Source organism: Netta rufina, assembly GCF_964035555.1.
Source record: "Netta rufina genome assembly, chromosome: 1".
NCBI lineage: Eukaryota > Metazoa > Chordata > Aves > Anseriformes > Anatidae > Netta > Netta rufina.
Window position 1 is genome coordinate 193,840,064 of NC_140123.1, and position 24,587 is coordinate 193,864,650.

Genomic DNA, 24,587 nt, shown 5'->3' on the forward strand with positions numbered 1-24,587 from the left:
CAAATATTTGAAGGTATTAGAAGGGGTTGGTATTTATTGCTTTCAGGTAGTTGCCAGGATGAAATATGTGTGAAAATGCTGAGCATGAGATGTGGTTTAGTTTAGACTTTTTCCCCCATAATAGAGATTTTTCTTCAAATTTCTACCCCATTTGAGGAAGACTGGTATTATAAATTATTGCGAGTGTATCTCCCTCATTAAGATATTCTGAACTTCTGTATTTTAATGGAACAATGGGGATTTTAGCGAGGCGGTGATTAACTATGGTTATAGATGCAGAATAAAAACAGCAGTGTATAATTTGTTCTTTTGTGGCAAATTTCCTAATAAAACAAATACGATCTTCATGGAGTAATTATAATACTTCTATTGTGTTACAGAGCATAGTTGCTGTGTTTTCAAAAATAACAACGACCAATGTTGCTGCACTGATTGTTGGATTAACGTGCATTGTTCTGTTGTTGATTGGTAAGGAAATCAATCTCCGCTATAAGAAAAAGCTCCCAGTTCCTATTCCTATGGAGATAATTGTGGTAAGTCAGTTGTGAAGTTTTTAGCTAAGTTATTTAACTATTCTAAAGCTGTGGAATTGATATCATTGTCTATCAAGTCTAATTGGGCTTTAGGGTAACCTGTTGAATGTGATTTGTTTGAGATTTGATCCAGCTGAATGTTTTGGTGCTCATGAGGTTAGGCTCTGACGTGCCCAAGTTTTAGGCGTGAAGTCCCAAAGAGGAATTGAAAACCCGGTTAAACAGCCATAGTCCCCTGTGGTAATGGGAAGGTGGAGATTTGTTGTAAAACCCACTCTACCCTGGAGTTGTGGTGCCTGAATGAGTCTCTGCAAGACATGCCTCTGAGTGGCATGGAGTACAGGAGCTCAGAATCCCCTCCTGAAGGAGATGCTTATGGATGCTGGATCCAGAAGTTCTGTAGGGCTTGCTTTCCTTTTAAAATGCCTTAGTAGAAAGAAAAGCAGGAACCAGTGGGACTTGCTACTCAACCTTCCTTTCCCTGAGACTGTGTATTTTTATAATTACCCGTGTATTTTAGTGTAGTCGTTCAAAACAAAATCAGTGCTGCAGTCAGGTATCAGAGTACCTTAGTAGCCCACACCTCACGTAATCTTTCATCTTTAAAGGTGGCTGGAATTAAAAATGAGTTCTTAGGTAACCAGAGCTCTCAAACAACCTGCACAAAATCACAGCCAAGGAAGGGAGTAGCTGAAGGCATGAATGCAGTCTTGACAGAAGGAACGAAGAAGGGAGGGAGATGACAGATGTTGTACTAGTGTGTTATTTGATTGAAAGGCAATAGCAAAGCAGTCTTAATACCTGCAGCTTTCATTGCTGCTGCACCAGTTATTTTTGTAGATAACGTGCATTCTGCACACATGAAAATATGGCAGTGCAGATCCCCTTGACTTGTTCTTGAATTGAATTTCTAAGTACATGCTTTTCTGTGTCTGTTTCCCAATGCATGCTGGGCTGGCTCAAGCAGAAGGAATCTGAGCGATTCAGATCATATCATATCATGCATGTTAACTATATAAAAAAAATAAAACCAGTGAGTTGAAGGTGATGGAGGGAAAATTGTGGAACTTCCTCCTTTTTATCTGCTTCTGTACTCCCTAACTCTTGGAAAACTGATTGACAAATGAATGCAATCCCTTATGTGTGTTTATAATAAGCTAACTGTTATTAGTCCTTCCGATGTTTTGCTACATGATGATGTGTTTATGTTTTTTTTAGGTTATTATTGGCACAGGAGTTTCAGCTGGAATGAATCTGACTGAATCATATGGAGTGGATGTTGTAGGGAATATTCCTCAAGGGTAGGGGTGATATTCTTATTTAACCTATACCTTCTCTATATAGCATGTACCTTTTATTATAGTAACTTGTAACCTTATATTTATTCTTTAAGGTTAAGAGCACCAGCAGTTCCTGAGATTCAGCTCATCCCAGCAATATTTGTGGATGCGATAGCAATAGCAATAGTTGGATTTTCAATGGCTGTATCAATGGCCAAGATCTTTGCCCTTAAACATGGTTACACCATTGATGGGAATCAGGTAAAAATATTTGAGGTTTTCTAGTGATAATTCTCAGTACTGCCTTCATTTGTCTGTTAAAGTAGAAGGGGATATTAGACAAAAGAGGTTTTTCTTTCATTGTGGAATCAGGTCAAGTTTTTGTCAGCCTACACATTTAAATGCCAGGAGTGATTTTAAGCTCTTTTGGCTATGTTTCAATAACCAAATTTGCTTCTAACTTTGTTTTGGGAAACTTCTGTTAAAGCTGGATGTGTGCATGAATATTAATTGTTGGGACAGCCGATACTTAGGCTATCCTGATGGGCAGCTATTTTACTTGTACTTTCCTTCACAGCAAAGCGTAGAGTTCCCATTTGATAAATACAGTGTCTTCCTGAGTTAAGTATCTAGATCTGTTTTATTCAGAAGATTCCAGGTGCTATAGTTTAACATCACCTGGATGTTCAACTATAGAATTCCTTGTAACAGGATGTAATGCATGCCAAGTGTTTGTTTAAATGAAACAAAACATTATTTGTATGGAGAAGCATTTTTGTTTCAATTTTAGTGTTAAAATTCAAGTTATCCCAGACCTGAAGAAACTCTTGAAAACAAGCAATTCTATCATTCATTTTAATTTTTAGTCTGACTTATAATAGTAACATTTAAGGATGAGAAATGTCTCTAGCACTTCATCAGATGCTTCATTTAACACAAGATTTAACTTGCATTACCTTGTGTGAGAACCGTGTGAGAACCACAAGTGTAAGCTATGATAAGGTTGCTAGCAAGCACTGTAAATAAGAGGTAGTTGTTATTATGTATAGGTAGCTCCACCTTTGTACAGTTGCTAGGTATAACTGCTTTGTGTTTTGCTCTGTTGTTTGACACAGGAACTTATTGCCTTGGGAATATGCAACTCTGTGGGGTCGTTTTTCCAAAGCTTTTCAGTCACTTGTTCAATGTCTCGGAGTCTTGTTCAGGAAAGCACTGGTGGGAAAACTCAGGTATGTAAACCCAAATTTTGAGCCAAAGTTTGTTTTTTCTTTGGACCTCCAAAACAAAAGTCTGGAGCTTTAGAAAATTGCCCTATTCTTGACCTAGGGCCAAAAGAAATAACTAGAGTTGCTCCTGTGTCATATCCAGGGTGGGCCAAGATAGAAGGCTGCATGACAAGGGAAATGGACAAATTGAGTGGGAGGGATCAAAAGCTTGACTAACCAGCCCTTTGAAGAGTGGTTAGTTAATCAGTAATACAGCCCTTTTGGGGCACATCTTAGTACTTAGATATAATTTCTTGCTTTTTTTTGATCAGATTGCAGGTGCACTCTCTTCAATTATGGTTCTGTTGGTAATTGTGGCTATTGGATATCTCTTTGAACCACTTCCACAGGTAATGTAGTTTTGCCTGTTAGGCATTGCATGTCAGTGGACAGAAGCCAGCTAGTATTGCTTAAAATAGAATGAGGTGGATGATTAATAAGCAAATACAGTTAGGGCTTGACCCAGAAACCTTTAAATTATGTGTACGTTTCTGCTTTAAGTTTAAACTAGCAATGAATAAATATTTTGAAGGATCCAGCATGCTTTTTTTTTTTTCTTTTTCTTTTGGTAGTTCTTTTTAATATTGGCCATTCTAGGCTCTGTCTTTAAAACACAAAATTGGTATCTTCAAATAATCCCCTTTGGATTACAGCATAAGAATTCTGGGAAGAGGTTAAAAAGCTAAAAGAAAGTAATAAATGAGTTGGAAAGGATTGAGGCTGAATGATGGCTCAGCATGACAAGTTGCTTTTACTGAAATTTTACTTATTTGTATAAAAATATGGTTTTGTGCATAGATATGTATTGATTTAAAAAATAAACTTGTTTCTCTTTGTCTTGCATAGGATGATATGCATTTCATTTATTTTTTTAATATGAGTATATTGATTTACACCTACATGAATGTCACAGGAATTGTTGGAAGTTATTGAAGAGAAACTTGAATTTGAGATTATAGTCTAGCTACTTTATTTGCAGGAGCATGAAGCTCAGGACTGTATGCTTTCTCTTGTCAGGAAAGAGTAAATCAAGCTGTGCTGACTCTGGCTTGCCGTTTCTGTGGCTGCAGGAAAAGTGTATCTCTACTGATTTTCTCAAAAAGTTTTTTAAATGGAACATCTGTTCAATAGATTTGTATCAGTTTTACAAAGCACAGAAAGCAATTATTTTTGATGCTTTGAAGTTCTTATTGGCAATTGTTTTATTTTGCTTCTGAAAATATCATTTGTGTAATATTCCTAGACAGTGCTAGCTGCAATTGTAATGGTGAACCTGAAAGGAATGTTTAAGCAGTTTGGAGATATCGCACACTTCTGGAAAACCAGTAAGATCGAGCTGGTGAGTAATGTGCAGCTCAGTGCATATATTTGTCCTGTATTAAATGTGCTGCTGCTCTTCTTCCTATCCTCTAAAACAGAGGAGAAACCTACTGAGGAGTTACAGCTTGGTGTTGCTTTGCAGAAGAACATAAGACATTGAGTTGTAAGAACCCTAGGAGAGTGAGCCATTGCAGACAAGAATGTTTTTGTTGTCGTTCAACAACCTTTAACTCAGGTCAGAAGTAGTTTAGCTGCATTAAAAGCAAAGCTTGTGCAGTGTTGCTATAGGAACTGTACTGAATGCTGTGGGGAATGCCTGAGAAGAATTTGAAATAGAGTCACAAAGAAAACTACTTGAAGGTATTTGTCATCTTTGAAGACAAACCAAAAACCTGCCCAAAGTAGTTTTCTGGCTTAACTGGCAACATGTTTGTTGTTGACCCAAGGCCAGAAGATTCGTGATTTGCAGCAGTGGCTCTTGAGACCCCCATGCTTATTTCTGGGGGAACTCAGAAACGTGACAGAGACCACAATGTACAGACACATAGGTAGTCTTTGACCATGTGAAGCAGATAAACAACTTCAAGAGCTACTTGCCATCATATATATCATGATTTCCAAGGCTCCTGACAACCAGAGAACTAGATCCTTGAGATCATCAGAAGTAAATGATGATCTCAAGAAGTAACGTTCACATTTTGGCTGAGCTGCTCTGTGAGAACTAAGGAGATGTCCCTCTGGCTCAAAAAGGCAGCTGGTAGTTTCTGTATGGTATTGACACACAGAACTTAGCACATTTGAAGCATTCAGTTCATCTTTGTTCAATAGCAAGCTCCTCTGACTTTCTCCTGATTCCCTTTGCATGCAACCTTTGTCTCCTCCAGAGAAACTTCTGTGTGTATTTTACACATGTAGCTGACAGTTCACACTGCAAAATACCAGGGTTTGCAACATTGCCAGTCTTACTGCTCAGCAAAAGATGACAGTAAAGGAGAGTTACTTTTGCAGGCCCTGCATTTTATTATTTATTTTAATCCTACAGTGTTGGGAGTCTGATGGTAACACTGCATTCCTTGCAAAACAGGATGTAGGGCGTTAAGTAACAAGGGACAATTTGTCAAGTGTTAGTGCACCTTGAGCATCTATGCCCTTCTCAAGGGTTAAGGCAATTGTAGTCTGCTATCATGATGACTTGCATTGTAGCCTGGTCCTACACAGAAAAGATGCACAGGCGGCTTCAGTCTGGCTTATGCTATTGTGTTTGCTTTCAAAAGAAAGGGATGTGTATTAATTCAGAGCTTTTCTTTCTTTTAGGCCATCTGGGTGGTAGCTTTTGTGGCTTCTCTCTTCCTGGGACTAGACTATGGTTTGCTTACTGCAGTAACATTTGCAATGATAACCGTTATTTACAGAACACAAAGGTCAGATTTCTTCTTTATAAAATTAGTGTTTGTTGGTCTTCTGTGTGGTTTTTGTTTGTTAAAGGAATGCAAATAAGCAGTAGACCTTTCCACCCCCTTCAGCTGCATGCACTATACAGTTTGCTTCATAATGTAGGTCATGCAGGGCATAACCCATGGCTCTGATCCAGGGTTCAAATTTTATTTTTCTGAGAACAGAATTTTTGGAGGTCATGAGACGCACAACTTCAAAAATAAAGAGATAATTTTAGATTTTCTAATCTTATTTACATTGTCTTTAATGCCTGGAATTCAGAACTTGAAGCCTGTTGGATGGCAGAGGTTCATTAAATGTTTATATTTTGTGTGTACTCTCAGTAAGCAGAAGTTGTCAGGTTATCACTAGCTAAATGTTTAGATATTTTATAAGAAAGATCTAATTCATCATGGAAAGTGTCCCCACCCGTCATGTTTTCAAGTCACTTCTTGCTCCCAAAACTTCTCAGAACTTCTACTGTGAAGCTCTCCACATCTAGTGATGAATGATTTCTTGCATGTGTGGATAGGATTTCACCTGTTACATGAGGCTTCTAGGCTCAGGGCTTTGGATATCTAGATAGAAAATCTACAAAAGCATTGGTTTCCATCTGCATTGGGATGAAACCAAACTGTGAAATTTCCACTCTGCCTACATAAGAGTATTTTTCTGCCAGCTGCATATGGCTTGGTCATTTTAACCAGAGCAGTGATGTATTTTGCTGTCATTTTGCCTCTGAGTTGGGAATGTTCAGCTTCTCAGGCATGCTTGTCCCAGGAGCTGAACGGCTTTTTGAAACTGCAGCATGGTTTGTGCCAGTGTGAGCTGCCATATTTACAAATGGTCAGTGGAGTTGCGCCAGTTTGCATCAAAGAAAATTTACTCTGTAACTTTGCAGGCCCATGCTTTTCAGCAAATGACAACATCAGAGTGCTCCGTTTCCAAACTGTTTCTGCACTGACAGAAGCAAACTTGACTAGTCACCAGATGGCCCCTTCATTATGTTCCTTTCATAAACTGCCCACTGCATTTGACCATGCTTAGATAAACTTGCAGCAAACAGAATAACTATATAGGATAAATTTCAACCTGTATTAAGCACTCACTTCTCCAGTTTATAAGTGATAATATTGAAACAGTTATTTCCATTTCTCTCCAGACCTCAGTACAGAATCCTCGGTCAGATTCCTGACACAGATATCTACTGCGATGTGGAGGAGTATGAAGAGGTAGGAGTGTATTCTTCTGCATTGAACATTTTTCTGTGTTGAAACAAAGATAACAGTGGCAATTGGCTGCTTAACCCCACCACACTGCATATTTAGAGCTCTCTGTTCAGCATAACCTGTGTTATGCTTGGGAGAAGAAAGTAAATGTAATGTTACTAGCAAAAGCTGTACTGCTCAACATGCTGGCTTTTGGTCCTGCATGTACATTTAACCAGGAGGTGATCAACAGTAGCCTTAATACTAGTTACATACTACAAAATGGTAAGACTTACAGAAATACCTCTGCTAAACCTGCTGTCTAGTCAAATGTATACAAGACTACCTTCTTTAATTGTGGCAGCATTAAATGAAATGTGTAGCCAGCAGGCCCCAAACAGTTGTGTTCTTTAGCATTGCAAAAGCTGTTCAGAACAGCATCTCCCTGCCTCTATCTGGGCCCTGCTGATTAAACATGACACGATCACTCGCCATGCATTCAGCTTCTTATAAATGCGGTTTTGTTCAACCAAAAGTTGACAAAGGCAGTATGTTTTGTAAATATAATGGCTCTGAGCATGCTCTATGTATTTGCAACCAGCAGCCATGATTTCCTGCACACTCTGCCGTGTTGTCAGCGATGCTGCTATGAAGGTTACAAACCCCTTTACTCAGGAGCCAGCCTGTAAAAAAATGTGAAAAGACCATGCTGTAATCTGAAAGCATTCCCTCACCAATAGTTCTGCTTTGAATATGACACAAAGCAAAAGTTTATGTGGGCATGTTTATAGCTATAAACAAAGAAGAGGAAACTCAGCTTTTGTTATATTGAATGCAGTTTGCATTTCCTACACCTGTACAAAGGTGGGGCTGGTAGCATATGGCAGGCTGTATCGCTGCTGTTGCTCAGATCATTTTCATGTAAAATGTCAGAGTGCAGGCTGCTCAGAGATCACTTGGTTTAAAGTAAAGACGTGATATTAAGATCCATGAAAAGGTCTGTTTAAATGAAACCAAAGATTTTTAAAGGCTATAACTAAAGGCTTTTGTTTTGGTAGCTGAGGACACAAGAAATAAAGAGAAGGAGAGAAAGAAGTTATGCCTGCAGATAGGGAGGAAAAAAGGAGGCATTCCTAGATCTGCATGATTTCCTCACATGAATACCACCTGCAGAGAACAACATCAGAGAATGTTGAATACTAAATGTGAATACTAAATTCCTTTTTATGGCTGTACATTTCTTCGTTATAAACAGAAGTGTCACTTGGCATTGATTCAGTGCAGTATGGCACCTAGAAAGGTGGATGAACTGATCTTCTAACTGGCTTGCTCACAGCAGTGCTGACCGTCTTTGATACATGCTGATAGTCATCCAGGGTTGGCTGTTGGGCTGCATGTAAGAGTAACACCATGTCTTGTGATCATGCATACAGCTGCTTTTCTTCTAAAGCAAGCAGTACCTAACTGTGAACATCCTTTTTTTTTTTCCTTAGGTTAAAGAATGTCCTGGTATAAAAATATTTCAAGCTAATGCGTCACTTTATTTCGCCAATAGCGAGTCGTACACAAGTGCACTGAAGAAAAAGGTGAGCAAAGCAAAATCTTTACTACCTATGTCTTGAAAATTCAAAACATCTTTGGAAACACCCTTTAGCATAGCCCCTAATACAGTGACCTCTGGTATGATATGAGAAGATATGAGGTGATCCTCCGGCCAACTGCAGATCATCTTAGCAAGGAACAAGATGGTGGGAGGGAGTAAACAGCATGTAGAGCATGCCTCACCTCCTGCCTGACCCACATTTGACTGGGTGGGATTGGCAGAAGCAGAGCTAGCTAAGGACAGAACTGCCTGACCTGGTAGCATTTACACTCGTACTAACTTGTGAAAAATTTTTCTGTAGCTTCCATGACGAGTCTTGTACAAAACAGGTGGGTGGTACTCCTCCACAAAGCAAGAGGTATTAGCAATTTGTGTCCAAGTGCACTTCTCCCCCCTCTGCTTTCTGCACTCAAATCAGCATTCTGTTGAAATATGGCACCTCTGATCTCAAGAGAAGAATGTGATGCATCTCTTCCTCATCTTGTTAACACAGTGCTTGCGAAGATTATTCCTTCTTACTTTATACTGTTCTCACCCCCACCAAGGGACACTGAATAATGCAGGCTTCTTTAAAATTTATGATAGTGATGAATTCAGTGCTAATTGATACTGCAATGTCATCCTAACAAGCTGGATCTTGTCTGATCACGATTTCTTTTCATGGCAGACTGGAGTGGACCCTTGTGCCATATTAGCAGCAAGGAGAAAAGCCCAGAAGAAGCACGCCAGGGAAATAAAGAAGGCTAACGAACTCAAAAAGAAAGCTGTATTGAAGCTAGTGAATTCTTCGGTAAATATTTACCTCTACTTTATCAGCTAACACGGTGCTTTTCGGTGTTACCATTCTTGTTTATAAAAGGCACAGAGTGCTTCTTGGGTAGGAAAACTTAGAGAACAAGCACTGTGCAGTGTGGACAGGCTACTAAGGAACAGCAGAAGGATCAGAGGCTCATGGCTGGATTGGATACTTGTGTTGAACCTCAGTTACGTTAAGATACCACGCTAGGGGAGCAGAGCCTTTCACACTATCATACTGTCTCAGCAGTGGTGTCAGCAGAAGGTAGAGGGATCCAGCCTCTGCCACTCTCCTCTGCACGTTCAGAATAATCATACAGAAATAAGATAAAAGAGAAGGTCCTGTAATAAATTTTGTTATCAGTTAAAAGATGCCGTCCGCACTGCTGATCCTGACATGGGTAAAAGAGGCAGGTGCATTCAGAAGGGTTGTTTGAAACACGCTTGTGCCTTTGTGCATGTTTAAATTCATCCCCTTGGTGGGAGCTGATGGGTGCTTATTATCAGGGAAAACCAAGCAAATGCCTAAGTTTGGAGCCCGATTTCTGGCTCTTCCTTTAGATATGTAGACCTCAACATGATGCACAGGGCTAAGGCAAGAAAATAGAGCAAAAGTATATGAACAGGTGCCTGTGTTTGGAAATAAGTAATTCACTCCCAAGATAATAGCTTTAAGCTGTGCATGTGACTGTAGAAAGACTGGGTAGAGGAGACTAAGCCTTGATACAGATAAAGCCAGTCCCTGTAATGGTTTAGAGCTGTACACCTTTCAAAGGCTGGCAGAACAGCTGTGTGTGGGGAGGAAGGGGACCTACACTGAAAAAGTATTGACTATCGTTTAGCTTTATTTGTCTTCTCTCACAGAGTAATGATGTGGAAGGAAATGTAAAACATGAGATAGCAAACGATGAGTTACCTGTAAATGGAAAATCTCTTGATGAGCTTGAACACTTTGTGGAGCCTGAAACAAACATTCACTCTTTAATTCTGGATTTCACCCCAGTGAACTTTGTGGATTCAGTTGGAGCAAAAACCTTAAAATCAGTAAGTAGGGCTTTTTTTTTTTTCTTCTAAAAAAATAAAATAAAATAACAAAAAAAAAAAAAAACTGTAAGTTAGGTACCTAGTAGGGAACCTGTCATCATAGGATGTAAATGCCAACTCAGATACAATCCAGTATCTCACATAATCAGTTTTAATTCTGTAGCTCTGTAAGTTTCAGCTGAATTACTGGAGAATGTGCAGCTCTCACAGTAACTAGTTTACATCTTCCAGAAGAACGATGTGCATAATGATAATGTGTTTAACTTCAGTTTAACTCTATTGCAGATTATAAAAGAATACAAAGAAGTTTCAGTCCACGTCTGTATTGCCAGCTGTAGCGGTGAGTTGAGTTTTTTTGTGAGTTTGTGGGAGAGATTGTGTCTCTTACCCTCTGTTTCTGAGTTTTCTCCTGCCAATTGCCTCAGTAGTATCAGTGCTTATTTTGAGTAACATTGAACTAAAATTCAATTTGAGGAAGAGCAAACCTGTATGGATTAGAGCCTTCACTTCAGTGTAAGTGGAGTCCTAATGTAATGAGTTTTCTGATCTTGCTCCCATTTCTTCCAGCTGGCAAATTGTGAGTGGTGCACCTAATGTTGTACCTTGAAGTTGTAAAGATGTAGTTAGAAGAAAAGCCTGCAGTGTTCCAAGTTGGTGATATTTGGAATTGTAGCATCTTCAGCCAAGAACAGGCCTCTCTGTGTGGCTGGAAAAGAGAATTACTTTTTTGGAGTAGAAGTATAATGCAATTCATCCGGATATTTTAAATGTTTAAAGTAATGACAAGAGAACAATTTGTCATCATTTTCTTGAGATGCTTTTGTCTTCCACCTTTTACTTTTGTTTATGTACTGATTCCATAATTGTTTGTTTTAATTTGTAGGTCCTGTTATGAATGAGCTGACGAGACTGAATTTTTTTGACAACACTGTAACAAGAGAGCTGCTCTTTCACAGTATTCACGATGCTGTCCTTGCTTGCCAAGTGAAACACAGGTCTGCTTCACAGACTGCCTCAGACCTCTGAGGATTGACATCTAGCAGAATGGAAGTCGGATTTATGCTGATAGAGACTCTTTTCAAATATTTAATTTGCACAGTTTAAAGAGAGCCTAAGGCTATTTGTATCTACGGGTATAGGGTGGGGCTTTCGGTAGGAAGAGTGGACAAGGAATTTGGAAGCCTTCATGCTCTTGAATTTTTTCCTTCCATCAGGGTACAGCCTTCCAATGACATAAGCATGAAATTATGCAAGGTGAGAAAACTCGTTGTAGTAAGCTACAGTCTGAATCTGATAGACAAGGTGACATTCCTATTCCTGTTGAGAAAATGGGCACTTTAACTCACTGCAAGCTGGGATCTTGCAGAAGAAAACTGTTCTGCAATTCCAATGCACTGTACCAGTGTCTTTACAGTTTTTTTGTAATTACTTTTAAAGCCTGATGTCAACATCTGCATACCACAGATTTGTATAAACTGTAATGATCTGCCAGCTGGATTCATGAATTCACACTGGTGGCATTAGCTGCTCCTGTTTTTAAATCTTGATGGTACAGTTGTTTTTTTAATTACCTAACCTGTCTCAACTGTGTTTATCCTTTTGTTCCCTGAATATTTTCACTCTTAAGTGAATTTCATGTTAAAAACCTACTGTTTAATTGTTATGTTATCAATATGGTACTTCCACTGCCAAAACCTGGTTATACTTTCTAAAAAAATAATACAGCTGGTTTTAAGCTAAAATTAATTTAGCTTCAGGTTTGTAGACAAAACTGGCTTAAGGCAGGAATGAGGCCTATTAAAATTACCTTAAGAATGGATGCCCTCAATGCAGTTGGAATAAAACGGTAGACAAGGTCTAAAGTCTCAGTGGTCCAAAAAGGAGAAATACTTTCCCATTGCCTGAGATGTCTTTCTACCAGCACTGCTGCTTCTGCCTCAGCTTTTAAGTGCTTTGTGAAATAGATTTCAGTAGAACTCCAAAATGTGTTTGGGTATTTTTAATGAATCGGTAGCTTGTTTTTTTTTCTTTTGGCCTTACAACCTGGCCACTATGGTACTCTTTGACTTTGTGTGTGAGTCGCAAAATATGGAAATATAATTCAGGCAAAATAGATCTTCAATGCCTGTATTCCCCTAACAACAACCAATATGAATCTGATCAAAGGTAGGAACGTGAAAGTGTTCCTCTGTAAGTTATTTCAATAGCACAGGGGCAGCAGAGGAGGGTTAAGTAACATTTTGTTTAGCACCCTCAAAGCAAAGGTCCTGTGCATACGGAAATTCAGACTATTTCCTCTTTTCTCAGTGCAGAATCTGCTACTTTTATTTTGGTTCAAACTGTTGCGCTTAGGGTTTGCTTCAAGTAAACTGAGTTTTCCAAGAACTGGGGGCAGTGGGGGAAGGTGTTTCCTTTCCTTGGACTCCCCTGCCACTAGGGATAGGAAGCTTTCTGCATCAGAAGTTACTGCTTAGCTGGAGTTCAAAGTATGAATTGAATGCACGTTAACACAGTGTGTGTGTTTATTTAAAAAAAAAAAACTTTTTGGTACATTTTATAATGTTAACTAGTTTAACAAGCCTTTGTATCTACATACAGTATATTTTTCTACTTTCAGCTTGTTGCAGCTTCAGTTTTTAACTATGTAGTCTCTTCAGTTCACATCAAAATCTTGTCAACTTCTAAAATAAAGTGATTGTCATAACATACCAAAATTCCCTACTTTGTCTCAGCAAGACACCGTACGTGGGAAAAGCCAACGTCCCAGGGTGCAATTGCCTGTTCTTAAGGTGTGGGCTAGGAAGAATAGACTAGACTAGTGTAGAAGAGTTCAGCTGGAAGGGCCTTCAACGATCATCCAGTCCAACTGCCGGACCTCTTCAGGGCTAATCAAAAGTTAATGCATGTTATTCCTCTCTAGGAAGCCCATTCCAGCATTTGAACACCCTAAAACCAAAGAAATTTTTTGTGATGTCCAGTCTGAACCTCCCCTGGTGCAGCTCTGTGCCATTCCCCCACGTCCTGCCATCAGTTACTGGGAGCAGGGACCGGCACCTCCCTCTGCACGTCCCCTCCTCAGGAGGCTGCAGAGAGCAATGAGGCCGCCCCTCAGCCTCCTGTTCTGAGTGCCCTCAGCCCCTCCTCACAGGCCGTGCCTTCCTGCCCTTGTACAAGCTTTGCTGCCCTCCTCTAGAGGCTTTTGAGGACTTTAACGTCCTTTTTATAACATGGAGGCCAGAACTGCACACAATATTCAAGGTGAGGTCACACCAACTACATGCAGTGAAAGACTCACCTCTTTTGACTGGCTGGCTGGGCTGTGTAATGCACCCCAAACTGGTTTGCCCTTTTGGCTGCCAGGGCAGCTGCAGCTCGTGGTTGACTGATGCATCTCCCAAGACAAACACTTACCTTGTGGCTGTGTGACACCAAATGAGCAAATGCGTATGCTTGGGCTAGAACAGTACTACAGGTTGGTCTCTCAACCAGATTTCTTGCAACCCTGCTGAGGGAAGAGACAATCTTAAGGTCAGTCCAGAGAGTTTCATGATTTCCTGTATGCATAGTTCAAAAAAGAGGTGAGGGGAAGAAAAAATGATACCGTAGAGGGTGTCTTTTTCATGCAGTTTTGGCCTTCGTTACCCACCGTTTAGAGCTGAGGAAATGTTCCCCATGTTGGGGTTATCAGCCTGCCTGCATTCTTCATCTCAGCAGCACTCAAGTGCTGCCACGAGCCATGTGAATGTGTCTCTACTGCTCCTCACCCTCCTGGCTCCAGCATAAGACCCTGTCCAGGTGCCACTGCAACGCAACTGATGCTGCATTTCCCCTTGTGGCTCTCCTGGTGAGCTGCTGGGATCAGCCTGTGTGGGGCTGGTGCTGTGCACCCCACTCCTAATTACTAGCAGCATTGCTGGTAATTCATCTAGTAAAGTAAAATCTGGAAGCTTTTGATTGGTCTTACTGTGCTTTGCTGCCACCAGCTGAGCCAGTGCTTTCCAGCCTGTCACCTACTGAAAAGTAAATGGATTTCCCTTCTGCTGAGGGACAGGCTGCTCTTTAGAGAGCAAGAAGTTTAAATCCCACCTTAAGCTTGTCAGTGTTGGGTTAAACAAACCCACATCCTTTTTCCTCTCCCCTTTGCCTACATTCAGACGCTCAGTGCTGAAGCCTCACCACAGCAAACAGCACTGAGTAGCCGAGGTCCTGCTGGATGTCGAGATGCCACTTCACGCTGAGAACAATATTCCTTTCCCCTTACTTTTTCGCAAGAGCACTGATGGTAATTCAGGATGCGAGCACCAGCTCCTTCCTACATACTTTACTCACCCTTCTTAAATAAAAGGTACGTTTCATTTCAAGCACTGCACTTTGAGCCATATTCAGTCGCTGCTGCTTTCTGACCCACTTTCCTCTCTGGCTCAGAATGAAAATATTCTGTCCTACCACTAAACCTGCACACTACCCAAACCCCCTCCCCCGCCAAAAAAAAAATTGTTGAAATTAAACCTGATAAAATTTCTCTCACTTTCAAGACAAAACTGTTCCCAAACAGCTTTACATTCTCAGGTGTTTCTTCAGGCTCTTTTTTCTAACTCACTTTTCACAGTTTGATGCAATGCCTGAAAAAGGTCAAATGAAAGTATGTTGCTTTTCAGCGACCTACCAGTGCAGCTCTACAGGAACATGCCAGATAAATGTCAACCTTTTATCTGCAGCCACCAACTACAAGCAATTTTCCAGATACTGAAGCATCAGGACCCTACCAGGGTGACCTCTGTGTTTAGTAGCATCCTATACAAGTAATATGACATATCAAAGTACTCACTAGTAGATTTAGACTGATGTCAAACTTCAAGGTTTTTTTTAGAGCAGGAACGTGAGGAAACAATCTTCATTTCCTTAGTGCTCTGAAATTACACTCACTTCTTCCTCCCTCTTTATGCAACACTTACTATCTAGTAAGAAACAGAAGAATCTCTGAAAAAGGGATGAAGAAAAAAATTTCCCCCCCATAGAGTGGTTATGATAGTATGATAGTACCAGCGTTCACCCATGGAGAAAACAGAGCCCTTCACATCTTCCCCAAGCTTGGCAGTGACTGACCACTAAGACCGTGAGCTGAGCTGTTTGTGCTTTCTCCTTAGCTCAACATTTGCATTTTCTTTTGTCCTTTTCTTGGGACACACCTACACCTTGCTGCTTAGCATCAAGCATTTCCGAGCACACCCAGAAGCACTGCAGTCTCTTTGGGATCTTTCAGTGCTTCCCCAGCTTAGACTCTAAGTTTTGGTGTATAAATGGTGGCTGGGAATCTGAACTCAAGATTTCTAACACTGCTCAGGTATCCATTTAAAAATACATTGCTGGTTTAGGCTGTGGTGTTAAGACTTTTCTACAGCAGCAATACTCCACTAAGCGTGGAACATATTCATAAAGAAATCCCATCTGTTATTTGGAATATTTCATTTATTTCTTGCTTCCAAGAACAAGACACGAATGACTACATGTGGATTTTGGTTTCACAAAGTTAAACTACAGAAAAAGGAAAAATTTTCCAAGGTATTAGTTGTAGGTCATGTAGCGGGGAGTAGCACTGAACTTCGCGTAGGATTTAATGACTTTGTTCACTGCTTCTAGGAAGTCTTTCTCAGTTGCAATTTTTCGACGTGCTCGGATCGCAAACATGCCTGCCTCTGTGCAGACGCTGCGAATCTCAGCTCCTTTAAAAGAAAGGGGCAAATGAATTCAACACTGACCACCAACAGAGAGGAAGCATATGCAAAATATTTTTAAAAAACTCACCTGTGCTATTAGGACACAGTCGAGCCAACAGCTCAAATCTTATGTCCCTTTCAACACTCATTGAACGAGCATGTATCTTGAATATGTGAGTTCGCCCCTGAAAAAGAGTGGATAGAAGTGTTCATGGTGCAAAAAAGGTGGTGACTTGACTTGCTCTCAGCATGTAGCTGTCCCCTTCCACAGCAAGGGCAGATGGAAAATGATAGGTAGGTAGGAAATTAGAGTTTTATTTGCTATGTCTGGACTAGAATACTTAAGCAATGGAAAACTACCTGTCCATGAAACTGAATTAAGAAAGTAACTGAAAGAGCTTTAATGGCAGAAGTACCTCAAAAGACCTAAATAAAGCACATTCCAACTAAACTACTAAATCATGGAACCAGTTAAAGACTTCTTTATCTATTCAGTCAGAAATATACAGTATGCATAGCTACAGCTTCCCTGCCAGGGATGGAATTTGTGCAGTGGGGGAAAACCTTCTTTTGCACATCTTTAATCTCCCAGGTTTCTATGTGGCTTCACCTAAGAGTGCTGCTTTTGTTAATTCTCGTAAACTGCTTCCAGACAGTAATGCCTTATCTGAAGAAACACTCAAAATCAGAACACTCAAAATATATTTGACAGTGAAAGAAAGCATTCTGACCTCAAGATCAGGCAAGCTAAACTCTATCTTCCTATCCAACCTCCCAGGCCTCATCAGTGCTGGATCCAGAGTATCGGGTCTGTTTGTAGCCATCAGTACTTTGATGTTGCCTCGTGGGTCAAAACCATCCAACTGGTTGATCAGCTCCAGCATGGTGCGCTGCACTTCGTTGTCACCCCCAGCCCCATCATCGAAACGAGCACCTGGAGAGAGAAAACGGGAGAGAAAACACAAAGTAAGAGAGGGACCTTCAGAGCAGGCAGACGTCACAGCTGTTGTATGTAAAACAACAGGAGAAATATATTTAAATTACATACAAATATTTGTGATGAGTTCATAACAAGGTGTGAGGGGATTAGTTGAAAACGACACATTTCAAACAAAAAGTGATCGGTGCTATCTGTCAGTTACAATAAACACTGTATCTTCATCCTTGATATTACAGGGCCTATCTCCTTGCCTAGTAACTGACCAAAATGCTGATGTATAAATGCATCTTGGTGGTTTTTGTTTGTTTGCTTTTTAGTATTTTTTTTATTTACATCCCCTCAACCAAAATCCTCCCCACTTGCCTGTGTAAAAATTGTTTTACTTTGAAAAGACTGAGGTACTTCCTTTGTGAGAAAAGAAAAAAAAATACAACATAATTTTTAGGCAGTGATAAAGATTTAGTATGTAGCCTAGAACCTGAAGAGGGTTTAAGTTAACAGGACTTTTTCCAAATACAACAGAGAAGTTTTTACTAAAGTTTAAATAATCCAGGTGTTACAAACATGCAGAAGTGACTTCACATCTGAGCTAAATATGTTCAGGCTATGTAAACCACCTCTTGATAGCTTCCCAGACACAGTATGTGCTGGTAGTATTTAGGTATTTACAAGTAAGCTTCTTGTAATTCTTTATTCTTGTTGCTGCATTTCAACACAAAAAGAAAATCTGAAAGTTCTCGTATGAAAGTAGAGATATCTACTACAAACATACCTCCAATGGCATCAATTTCATCAAAGAATATGAGACAAGCTTTTTTAGTTCTGGCCATTTCAAAGAGTTCACGAACCATTCGAGCTCCCTGAAAGGAAAAGAACAACCACACCCACACCTCAAATTTTTGTTACAGATTCAAGGTACGTTAAAGGAAAACTATCACACTATTCATGCCTCCAAACAATTCTAAGTTTCCAATGATAAAACTCTTCTTATTTGTACAAATATATGTATAACCAGAAATTCATAAATCTTAAAGCAATTCATAAAGGAGAGAAGAGGCAAATCACTACTAAAATTCAGAAGTAGTCCAGATGAAGTCATCTACCTCAGGGCCAACTGAACAGTAAGTGGCACAGTTGGGACCAAAATCCTCATTTTAGAGTCCCCCAAACCACAGATTAAACACTGCACTGCAAAATCCATTTCATCGGTGACAGTATAGCTCAGGTGTTATAACTGATTGCCTGACAATTCTTCTACCCCCTTTTGCCTCCAGCATGCTAGATCATCCATCCATCATATCCACTAGGGTGTCTGGTCCCCACAACTGCAGCTCTGCAATTCACTCCACGCTCCATTAAGAATTTGGTCTTACCTCTCCCACGTACTTCTGCACCAACTCAGATCCAATTACTCTGATGAAGCAGGCATCAGTCCTGTTAGCAACAGCACGGGCACAAAGTGTTTTGCCTGTACCAGGTGGCCCAAACAAAAGTACTCCTTTGGGAGGCTCGATTCCAAGGTTCACAAATCTTTCAGGCTGTAATGGTGGGAAACAGAGGGCATCAAAGATTATGTGCCAAGTAAGAAAATCATTAATGACGAGCAATATATATGAAACTAGACCGGACTTCATTTGTTAAAACTAGATCTCTTTTAACTTAGTTATTTACGTTCTGCTACATTACCTGTTTTTGTTTTGTTTTGTTTTTTCTTTCAAATGCTAATAGATAACCAGAATAGTTTTAAAATAATAGGAGTTTCAATCTGGAGGTAACTTACATGAAGCAGAGGGGTTTCAACCACCTCTCTGAGCTTTTCAATCTGCTCTTTACAACCACCAACATCACTGTAAGTGACATCTGGTTTTTCTTCCACCTGCATAACAAAAGCGTAAATTAGAAGTTAACAACCTGATGCTGCATCACTCCAGGCCTTCAACAGCCCAGAACAAAATCCGGACAAAGAAACTAAAATTACAAGATCTAACAATATCATAATAAGTAAAGGCGGTTCTCACTTGCATCATGGTGACTGTGGGATCAATCTTTGGAGGCAAAGGGATGTGGATTTGATACTTGTTCCTGTCCACCCTGTTGAGAAGAAATAAAGAATATTTATTTTAACAAGAGTTAATTAAACTGCTATGTAGAAATAACTCTGTAAAGATGAAGCAGAATTTTCAAACTATTATTTTCTATGGCATCGAGATAACTCAGCCCTCAAAGCTAATAGTCAGATGGGCTAGAAACTGGAATTTCTTCTGCAGAGAAGTTCAAGGCTTCCAAAAATATTAATTCCAAAATATTTTAAAAACTAAACTTCAAAATCTCCTGGAGAGCAAACTGGTAAAATATTGATTCTACAGATAACTGGCTTCATCCCTTAAGCAAACATTTCCTGGAGCTGCTCTGTGTGTATTTGTGTAGACAGTCACAGAGAAAGCACACTGCTCAGGCTCCCTGAAAGCTGGGACTATCGGGGCCCACAGTGAAAGGTTTCAGTCCATAGTGCACTGAACTTGTTTTCAGTAGAATGAGATCAAAAATGCTTCCAGCAGAGCAGGCAGATAAGTTATTGTCTTCTAACAGAAAGACATTGTTATGATTTCAACTACTGTGAAAATATCAAATGTTGGTTGTTGATGTCAACCCAATGGACCAGATGAGAAAGCTTCAATCTTAAGTAAAACTCTAAGAACACAAGGATTTTGCTTACCCAACTCTCATGCCTTCTTCTATGTCAGTAGGTGCCACCTGGTCACTGAGATCCACCACAAATTTGGCAAACTGTTTGACATTGATAATGTACTTGGGATCCTCGGAGTCTGCATTGATGATCTTTGTACACCTAATACAGAACATACAATTAATGCCACCTACATACAATTAACTGCCCTGCTATTTCTGTAAGCACCACGAAACAGACTGATTGTATCCTCCAAACATATTGGAAGAGCTATTGTACTTGTGATTCTATTATTATAGCAACATGCAATAATTATAAAAGTAAATGCAAGTGTGAAATATGTGATATACCATCAAGCATAATACACTTGCTTTTTGATGTGATGGTTAGAAGTATTCTCAATATACACAAAATGTGAAGCTTCTTTAAAAAAAAAAAAAAAGTCTACCTAAGTTATAAATCACATTTTTAACATTATGCAGCTCCACTCCAAAACTGAAGAAAGAGTGCACCCACCTGGCGACCTGTAATGGCTGCTCACTTTGGAGAGTTTGCTTATCTGCAGCCAAATCCCAAAGGGCAGGAGGAGCCAGGCCGGTGTCAGATTCCTTAATTCCTAGGTAAAACACAGACAGGCTGAGGAGGAAGAAGCTAAGTGGTATGTCAGCAACCTTTCACATACTGAGAACCCTACACATAAGTCTGCTGGAAGCTTTTTAAGATCTCTAAACAAACACGTACACACACCTCTAGTGAAAAACACATGCAAATCTCTTTAATGAGCTCCCTGAAGAAACAAGGACTATTGTGACAGTGCCAGCTGAATACACAAACGCCAGTCTATCCATACTCTAATACAATTTCGCAGTATGAATAACAACACTCAAACTTGAGAAAGATAACATAAGCACATTTCAAAACAGTTTCAGAAAAGGAGTGAAAGCCTGCAAGTGTTTTCACCGAGGGAAAGCTTTAGTGCAAGATATTAGAAGCTAAGGGATTCATACAGATGGAAGACCTTGTAGATCTCCCAAAACATGGATAAAAAAAATACCATCTCCATCATATATTTGAAAAAATAAAAATAAAAAAATCAAGGATTTTGTTTTATTAGACCTGCCTAATCAAAAATGAGACTGCCACCTACGAAGTAAAAATCCCACATTACCAGATAAAGAAATGCATCCTTTAGGGAAAAATAACATTAATAAAATCAATGCAAAAGTTATTTAAAATCAACTTCTTAAAACACCCATTTCGGTGTATGCCTCTCTTCTACTGCAAGTTATGTTAAGAAGGAAAGATACCTGTGAGCTCATTGATTTTCTTAAGTAGTTGTTGGATATCATCTTCTACTTGCTTGATCTGCCTTGAGTATGTGCTCTGGCCCTGGAAAAGAAATATTGTGTTGATTTTTCAACTCAGATAATTTTTTATCTAGGAAAAAGTGCCAATAGATGCTGAGCATCACAATGTTCAACACTGTCTTGGTATAATAAAAAACAATTGATCACAAGCAAAAAAGATTGTATTAAGTTCCAGTAATAATAATAACTCCGTCCACCAAAAATAGATTGCAGTTTCACAGTTCTGAGCAACGTGCAAGTGGAAATTTCTCCTATCTGTCAGATTCAAGAATTTGTTTTTCCTTTTAAACCTGTGCAGCCTTATTTTGTAACTGTTCTTTTCCTAAGCTCTAAAAAGGACTTTGTAAAAATTATATACAGAAGTTCTGCATGCAGTAGCTGAATAGCACCAAATGAAAAAACATTTGTATGAGTGCTTTTTTTTTTTTACCTTATCCAACCTCTCTATCACCCACGGGATACAGCAGAAAGATCAAGGGGCATATGAGATTCTCAATGGTGATAAAATGCTTTGCTATCTTGCCTGGCCTAATGCCAGCAGATCTGCATTTCCTTTACAAGATCTCCCTCCTACCAATCTGGCAACAAAAAAGATGCCACAGTGTGCTCAACCCCTATTTCAGAGTCCTTCCACAGTTGCAGAGTTGTACTGTCAGTGCAATTTAGACTACTGGCAAACATATTCAAATCTACACATACGCTAAGCTGAAAGTTTCTTTCTTCTGAAGGGTCCTTAAACAGACCCACTGCACTTTCTGGCAGAGAGGGGTAGTTTGCATTTCAAGCCTTATTGTCCATGGAACACACCTCCCAGGATTATGCTATCCCTGATAAACTCTGTGATTTTTCTAACCGGATACAAGCAAATTGGGTAGAGTCTTAAAGATAGTTCTTTATAATGCAAGGAAAATTGGCTACTTGGTGAAAAAGCCCTACTAAACCCTAGCCATTAGAACCCCATGACAATCAGCTACAAGATACAGAGCAAAAATTTAAAAATACTTCATTAGCTCCAAGATAACTAGATTATTTTTAGGGTTGTGAGTTGAGTTTGGGGCTTTCTTGTTACAAGGGAAAAGGGAGAAAAGATTTTGGCAGGAGAAAAAAATCAATAGCAGATCTGCTTCTCCTGACTATTCACTAAATACACGTCCCACCATTTGTGTATTCAATTCATAACTAGACTCTCTTTTTAATTTAACACTCTTGCATACAAATGTTACTTACATAGGTTTTCAGCAAGGCAATATCTCCTTCATCCAGTGCTGAAACAAGACAGGAAAGACTTAGATTCCGATTATAAAACAAAAACGGTATCAAACCTGCTTCTAAAACATGCAAATACACATTTTTATGAATGCTTGCCTTCTTGTTATGTACAAATCCCTCAAAATGGATCCTTTTGAGTCTTTTGTTTTCTTTTGATTTAGTGAAAATAAATAAAGTGTCAGACGTTCAAGAAAAACAAAACTGTCTCCAGCTACACTCTTAAGTATCTGTACCATCCAGAGCTCACAGTAAGCAAACTACTTAAACTCTGACTTGCTCAGGGTAACTTGTCATCAGTGACTGTACAGAAAATGAACAGAAGAAATCAAAACTTCACCTTTTCAACCTTTTGGTTTATGTTTAAGAATACATCAATTAAAATCCAAATAACTTCTGTATAACCACTTCAATCACCACCTTCTAGCAGTGCTGTCTCTCTCGAGTTGTGCAGCGTGAGCAGAGAACAACCATAACTAAGCTCATCGCAATAACAAAAAACTCCTGTGAACTAATAAAGCAGCCAGGAATCAATAACTACCATAAAGCCGATTTTTAATAGTATAAAATGTACACATGGGAATGGTCGCACTAGGCAAGATCAACAGTTTGGTCCTATATATACCCTTTCTCCAACAAGAAGGTCTACGATCATAGCAAATACTTAGTGACCTCCCACTTTTGGGTCCTACGTTGTTATTAAAAGTCCTTAAAAGATTTTCTTTACGTGAGCATTTCCTAACAACTCTTTGAGCCCCTGTCAACTTTCAGCAACTTTTGGCGGAATATACAGGAAGAAATCCCCTGGTTTAACTCACATTGTGCTTCCTTTTACCTGACTTAGACTTGGAATTTAAACATTTTACTTGGGCCTCTAAATCCGTGCATCGGATCAAGCACCATCAGCTTTTAAACGTCTAAGCTTTCACACTGAGTCCTGTCCCACAGGGTTGTCCCAGTGAACTCCCTCTGTTAAGAAAAATGTGACAATTACTGTTGGTCCCTACTTACTTCCACATCACTTGAAGTTTAACAGACCTGCACCATTCCCTCTCCTGTCTCCCCAAAGCTCTACCTTTTTAGACCAAATCCTGGTCTTCACCTTAAGCACCCCTAGCATTTTGTTGTTCTCTCTCCTCTAATTTCCCTGTAGCCTTTTTATGACAGAGGGAGCCAAAAACACACAGCATGAAAATCTGGGCACGCTGTGCATTACACAGAGTTTCGAGGAGGCATTTTCTGTATTGATCCGTATTTCTCCCCCGATTATTTGCACTACCCCATTGACTTTCTGGTATCTACTAAACACTACCCTGCTATAATTCAGAAATCATTCTCGAGGGGGAGCAGTTCAAAGTCCACCACTGATGCCATATAGGTGTGCTTTTTTCCTCCAGATGTTATTATTTTGCAACTAACGGCGTGAACTAAACAGGCAGGTGAAATCCACCCGGTGTGAGGCACAACTGGTGGCTTTCAGGCTGTGTCAGTGCCACCAGAGGGAACTGCTGCCCTGCTTTCACTGAAGTCCTTACTGAAGGGATGGGATCACAGGGAATTTGGCAGTGAACTGTGGAGGACTCCACTCACGAAAAAAAGATAAATATCATGTTTACTCATGCTGATCTTTTAATTACGCCGCGTAGTAGCGAATCAGGCTTTCCAAGACCCTCTCCTCATAGAACCAGGCCGCAACGCCCAGATCTAACGCGTTTTTCCATGGTTTTAACCCATTTTTCCCCCCTTTCAGCCGCTCCCCCCCGGGGCCCGGCCCCTCGGTGCGCCCTGCGGGAGCTGGGCGGGGGGCCCGGCGGCCTCTCCCCCGGCCGGCGGCGGTCCCTCACCGCGGATGGGCTTCTCCTCCTTCTCCTCCTCCTTCGTTTTCCGCTGGTCGGCGCCCAGGTAGTCCGGCATCGCGCCTTCCCTCGCTTCTCTTCCTCCTTTTCTCCTGCGGAAGGCCCGGCGCTGCTGTGTAACGCTTCCGGGGCTCCGCTGCCTCCTCCTCCTCCTCCTCCCCTTCCTCCTCCTCCTCTTTTTCCTCCTTCAGTCCCTCACCCTGGCTGCTCCCTGCCCTGCCGCTGTGTTTCCGAGGAGAGTGGTCCCCCCGTGTCCCCCCGGTGTAATGGTTT

At 40.2% G+C, this 24,587-nt stretch overlaps 2 protein-coding genes across 3 annotated transcripts in view; one reads left to right on the forward strand and one right to left on the reverse strand.

Annotated features, from left to right (window-relative positions):
- The window catches only part of SLC26A5 (solute carrier family 26 member 5), a 34,200-nt gene extending 21,020 nt beyond the window's left edge, over positions 1 to 13,180 (forward strand). For both annotated transcript variants that reach the window (XM_084291113.1, XM_084291114.1), the window contains 13 exons: positions 381 to 533; positions 1,752 to 1,834; positions 1,927 to 2,074; positions 2,929 to 3,042; positions 3,351 to 3,428; positions 4,322 to 4,417; positions 5,713 to 5,819; positions 6,995 to 7,064; positions 8,534 to 8,626; positions 9,311 to 9,433; positions 10,303 to 10,482; positions 10,768 to 10,822; positions 11,366 to 13,180. In XM_084291113.1, coding sequence (XP_084147239.1) covers positions 381 to 533; positions 1,752 to 1,834; positions 1,927 to 2,074; positions 2,929 to 3,042; positions 3,351 to 3,428; positions 4,322 to 4,417; positions 5,713 to 5,819; positions 6,995 to 7,064; positions 8,534 to 8,626; positions 9,311 to 9,433; positions 10,303 to 10,482; positions 10,768 to 10,822; positions 11,366 to 11,508 — 1,443 coding nt within the window. In that variant the 3' untranslated portion in view covers positions 11,509 to 13,180. The remainder of the gene's footprint in view (positions 1 to 380; positions 534 to 1,751; positions 1,835 to 1,926; positions 2,075 to 2,928; positions 3,043 to 3,350; positions 3,429 to 4,321; positions 4,418 to 5,712; positions 5,820 to 6,994; positions 7,065 to 8,533; positions 8,627 to 9,310; positions 9,434 to 10,302; positions 10,483 to 10,767; positions 10,823 to 11,365) is intronic.
- A 2,753-nt stretch (positions 13,181 to 15,933) lies between these two features.
- PSMC2 (proteasome 26S subunit, ATPase 2) lies at positions 15,934 to 24,447 on the reverse strand. The gene is made up of 12 exons (XM_084293162.1): positions 24,303 to 24,447; positions 22,420 to 22,457; positions 21,133 to 21,214; positions 20,342 to 20,441; positions 19,856 to 19,987; positions 19,158 to 19,230; positions 18,920 to 19,015; positions 18,513 to 18,677; positions 17,912 to 17,999; positions 16,931 to 17,133; positions 16,288 to 16,384; positions 15,934 to 16,205 (listed from the first exon to the last, which is right to left on the reverse strand). Exons 1-12 carry the CDS (start codon positions 24,370 to 24,372, stop codon positions 16,048 to 16,050), a joined length of 1,302 nt encoding a protein of 433 aa, XP_084149288.1. The 5' UTR covers positions 24,373 to 24,447; the 3' UTR covers positions 15,934 to 16,047.
- Positions 24,448 to 24,587: the final 140 nt, after the last annotated feature.